Source organism: Anneissia japonica, unplaced genomic scaffold (genome assembly GCF_011630105.1).
Source record: "Anneissia japonica isolate Jap-2015-1 unplaced genomic scaffold, ASM1163010v1 scaffold287756_len632865_cov181, whole genome shotgun sequence".
Lineage (NCBI taxonomy): Eukaryota > Metazoa > Echinodermata > Crinoidea > Comatulida > Comatulidae > Anneissia > Anneissia japonica.
Genome location: NW_022693589.1, coordinates 502,894 through 507,821, shown reverse-complemented (window position 1 = coordinate 507,821; position 4,928 = coordinate 502,894). Strand labels below are relative to the sequence as shown.

At 36.6% G+C, this 4,928-nt stretch overlaps 1 protein-coding gene across 1 annotated transcript in view; it reads left to right on the top strand.

Annotated features, from left to right (window-relative positions):
• Nucleotides 1-4,928, top strand: part of LOC117100827 — a 29,926-nt gene continuing 24,998 nt past the window's right edge. The window contains exons 1-3 of the mRNA XM_033240651.1: nucleotides 1-15; nucleotides 2,353-2,515; nucleotides 4,795-4,920. Coding sequence (XP_033096542.1) covers nucleotides 2,379-2,515; nucleotides 4,795-4,920 — 263 coding nt within the window. The 5' untranslated portion in view covers nucleotides 1-15; nucleotides 2,353-2,378. The remainder of the gene's footprint in view (nucleotides 16-2,352; nucleotides 2,516-4,794; nucleotides 4,921-4,928) is intronic.

Below are 4,928 nucleotides of genomic sequence, written 5' to 3'. Positions count from 1 at the left end.
AGTGAGCAGATGAAGGTAAGTTTTCATTATGCATTTGAAAGGTTCATTAAATAGCTTGATTCCTTGGTATCATATTTTCATTGTATTTATTACTCTGGCCTGAATAATCCACACAGACCTGTGACAAAAATCTTTAAAAAGTCCCAACATTTTTGCAATGTTTACAATTAATGTCGCCGAGGCGCACAGTAGGCAATACTTTATTCGCAAAACCTAATAGGCTTATTGTCTACTTGGCCAATAGTCTGACGAAACGTGTGTCAACAAACTGTCTGTTGAAAAAAAAAAATCACATCACATCGTTTTTACAATGTGACGCCACGTAGTTTACACAGTGTATTTATTGTAGAATCACGCGTACACAATTATAGCAAAATGTGATGTATTTTAACAAACGCAAATTATAAAAAAGTGCATCTAGTATCTGTAAAGTTTACTACCCTAGGAGCCAGACCAGGTTTTGTATGCACTTTGAGGTGCAGAGAATTTGACTTCAGAAATTGGTTCAGTGTGGTCCAAGAATCATTTTTGGCTTGGTAACATATTATTTCAAAATGTGGCAAAAGGTCATGGGCTATCAGGTCCTTGTATCTCCGCAACCACTGGTGGTAGAGGGTTAAATTTGGTGTCAATTTGTTCGAAACATTCATGTTTCTATTTGGTCTAATAAATGAGTTTGCTAAAAAATGACCGGAAATGCAATTTCTGACCTTTGACATATTTTATATATGATAGCCACTGAGTCGTTATTATCTCCGCAACCACTGGTGGTAGAGAGTTAAGTTTGGTGCCAATTTGTTTGGAACCTCCATGTTTCTATTTACTAATTTAAAAATGAGCGGAAATGCCGTTTCTACATATTTTAATGTCATAGCCTTAGTCCTTATATCTCCTCAAACACAATCGAACATTCATGTTTCTAATTTATCTATAATTGTATATCCTTTATTGCTGCGAAGCAGCCAATTCATATTCTTGACAGCAATTTGACCTCTGAAAGGTCATTTTATGATAAACCATGTTCCTTCATGAATAAACTTAAAACAGTCACTCCAAGTTTATCTTTGCATGAACAGTACTTTTAAAATCAATCAAGAGGCATTTTTATTTCATAAACATTTAGAGTGATTTACTTTATCATTATCATGACATGGGCGGATCCAGAAATTATTGACTTTTCCCGACGGGAGATCTGCTCCCCCTCCTAAGCTTAGACACCCTTTCCCTCAGTGACGTCGCAGATGACTAATTATGGACCAATTCTATTGTATACTGGGAGTCGCAAAGCGAATTATGATTATGGCACCTCTAGATGCTCGGAAATGGCACTCATTCTGACTTATTCATATTTTATCTCCATTAAAAAAAAAATTGACGAATGTAGGGGGTCCTGGTCGGTTGGGCACCCCATCCCGTTTTAGCTCTCGTCTTTTGGCCTTTTTTAAAATCCTTGTTTGTGAAATCGTTGGAAAAAATCGGCATTGGGGATACAGCGTAACGTGCTGTTCGCGGTTAATCAATAGAAAATTCAAAATTTGTGAGTAGTAAAATAATCGAGTTTTTCTTTCCTTAATAATATATCGATGTACTAAAAGTTGCCATAAGAAACCCAACTTTTTGAAGTAGGCCTATATACATGCCTGAATATTTCACAATGATATGGCGGGAAAAAACAGTACCCCTACAATGGGGTATTAGTAGAATATTGTATATAAATACTGTATTTATTATTATTATTATTATTATTATTATTATTATTATTATTATTATTATTATTATTATTATTATTATTATTGCTATTGTCTATATTATTACTATTATAATAATGTACTGCCATTTTTTCTTGTTGGAGTTGTCAATGTTACTATAGGCCTAATCATGGTATTTTTTTCCTCTTTATAATTGTTGCTGTTTGTTATTTCTATATTCGGCCTATGTCTTATTGTTGTTACCGTGATGCATTTGCAAATACAGTAAAGGTTTTTGTGATCCTTCATTCTTTTGTTAAAGGTCACGTGGCTGATCAGACGCAAATGGTGGTTTGGGGTTGGCCATAACGTTAAACAAATTATTTTCCACCTTATTTCACAGAAAACTGTCCCCTAATAGGAGTGTCCTGTGAATGAGGAGTGTCCCAAAGCGTAGGAGTTCTATACAACTGTATTAACTAGGCCTACATCCTCCCATTAGACCTAAGGGGACACTTTTTTGATCGATTTTGGGTTTTTCCATCCTCGCAACTGGAAAAACCCACATCACCAATCAGGAAGTACTTTAATTGTATATTAACATTTCTAGAATTGATGTACAATATAGCACTTTTGTTATTTAAATTGATTCTTTCCACTTCAGGTACCATATACAACAATAAAGGACTGATGTATAATAAGACGAAGCGAGTAAAGGGAGTAATTTATCATCGACTTATGGTGAGAGATGTAACAATGTTGTCGCTAGCTGTAGCTGTATTGCTCTTGGCTGCCCATCCTGTTGACTCTACCCCTAGCGCAGGACGGTAGGTCTAAATACTATTGTTTTATAGTAATCAAATAAGTAGTATCATCTCTGTCAAAAATTACGATCATTTTTTTTTTTGGTCAGCTGTATCTCTCAGCAAAGGTCTGTAAGAACTCAATATTTACTGTGTTGTTCAATTTCAATTAATGTTTTATTCGCGCACATTATTTTCGTTGCTTACGAAATACAGTAGAGAATTACCCCTGTATTCCTAAAAAAGAAATTTAGTCGTAGTTCGAGCTAAAACTTCAAAATTACGTCATTTCGTATTGCTGTATTCTTAAATCGGACTTCGACTAGCTACTACTAAATCAAACGCACCTCGACTAAAATGATACTTTCGCAGGCCGATATATGAACTTATAAATCGCCGACTCAGATTTACCCCGCTAAAAGCGTACCGTACTTTTTGTAACTCACGATAGAGTGAAAAGAATAAAAACGATTGTGCGTGGGTCTCATATATCTTCAGTGGCGTGACTCCGGTCATAGGCGCCGCCCGAGGAAATGTGGGGTCCCCTTGTATATTAGCAAAGTATCGTCAGCAAAGTATTGCTCAAGAAGTGATCGGGGTGGGTAATCTCCCTAGAGATTTAATTGTTAAGGCTGAAAAAATGTATTTAAGTAGGCCTATTAGATAATGTCAATACATATTTGAACAATGTAGGCAATAAACAAGTATTTTGCACACACATTCAAATTTGAATATTTGCGTGCAACGTAGGTATAAATCATCATTTGCATTTTGTTAGCAGTTACTGCTTACAATAATGTATTGATCTAAGTTCAAATGAAGCATTGCCAATGGCAATATAAGCCCAATATTAAACAATCATTCAGTCAATCGTCATTAGGGTCGGATCCAATGAGCACGCCCCAACCCTCGAGAAAAAAAAATAAAAAAGAGAAGAAAAGAACGCAAAGAAAGAGGGGAGCAAAGTACCGTAGGCCTACACTTATTTTTTATTTCAGTCATATGTCAAGTATCTAATGTTCTCAAGCATTTCTAAACAAGAATTTTGATTTTATCGATTTTAACATGTTTTGCATAACATATTTAATAACAGGCTCACCATGATTGGTAATCATGTAACGTAATTCTTTATGTATTGATGTTTTAGGAGACGGATTGTAGGGTGGGGGAGATGCAGCCGGCCGAGCCACTACATACATTTTTTTTAAATTAAAAGAAAATGTACCGTATTGCCAAAAGCGTCGTGTTAGAGTACTGGGTGGTAGTTGTAAGAGGGGCCCCGTGGCCTCTACGGGACTTAGAGGCGTTACTGGTCGAAGCTCCATAGTAAAATGCTAGCTCATGTATAGGAAGGGCCCTGGGCAACACTATTTTTTTGAAAATTATAGAAAAAGCATCGTATTGTCAAGGTGTTGTTGTAGAGTACGGGTCATTGTGGCCCTTTCCGGGGTCCATCAGTGGCGGATCCAGGGGGGGGGGGGGGTTCAAGCGGTCCGGACGAACCCCCCTCTGTGAAAAAACTACAAAATACAGCTGGTCCTGGCTTTCACATGGCATGCTAACCTACCAATTAGGCATACTCATGTAGCAGATCGAAAAAATTAGGCTTAGCCCAACTAGCTTTCAATTAAATAAATATTAAAAACACTATTTATACGAAAGTACGTTCTTCAGGCGTATCGGTTCATTAATCCATGGAAGAAAGACTACGTATCCAACAAGGCTTGCTCAATATTGTTTGAATAAAATAATATATTGCCTATGTATGTTTTTTTTTCTCTTTGTATGTAGGCCTAAGAATGAGGTAAAAATCACCTGACCTTTTTTAAGAGAGGGAAAACCTCGAATTTTGAAGAAATTTAAGGTCGGGAAAGCTCATTTCCAGCCATCTAGGAATCAAAATTTTCCCGGACCCCCCTTTCATTTTCTTTTTTTTGGAACATTTTTAACTCCCTCTTTGAAATCATGGATCCGCCCCTGTCCATGGTATGGATTCAGACTGTGCAACAGGAAGGGGTCCATAGCTTTGTATTGGCCCGCTTAAAACTTTCTCTTCTGTATTGTATTTGTTAATACACCATGGGTCTGAAATCGATTTTCAAAACATAATTCACTTGCACCGTTAATTTGAAATTATATATACTATATAGCAAAACGTTTTCTAACAAAAATTAGGCCTACCATTTTCTCAAATGGTTAGGGCGGAAACTGTAACATTGGGGACCAAATGGGACAACATTTCCTTATGTTAAAATGATCGATTCATATTTAATTAATTTTAATTATCTACTTTTTTAATTCAGTGAAAATGTTTGCAGCAGGCAGGTCTCGATAGTGACGTCACGGCAAGTTTCTTACTCGGTATCTTCTCGAACTACGGGAAAAACGAATTGTGGATTTTGGGGTTGGAGTCGTTGTACTACGTACAGGTAGCAAC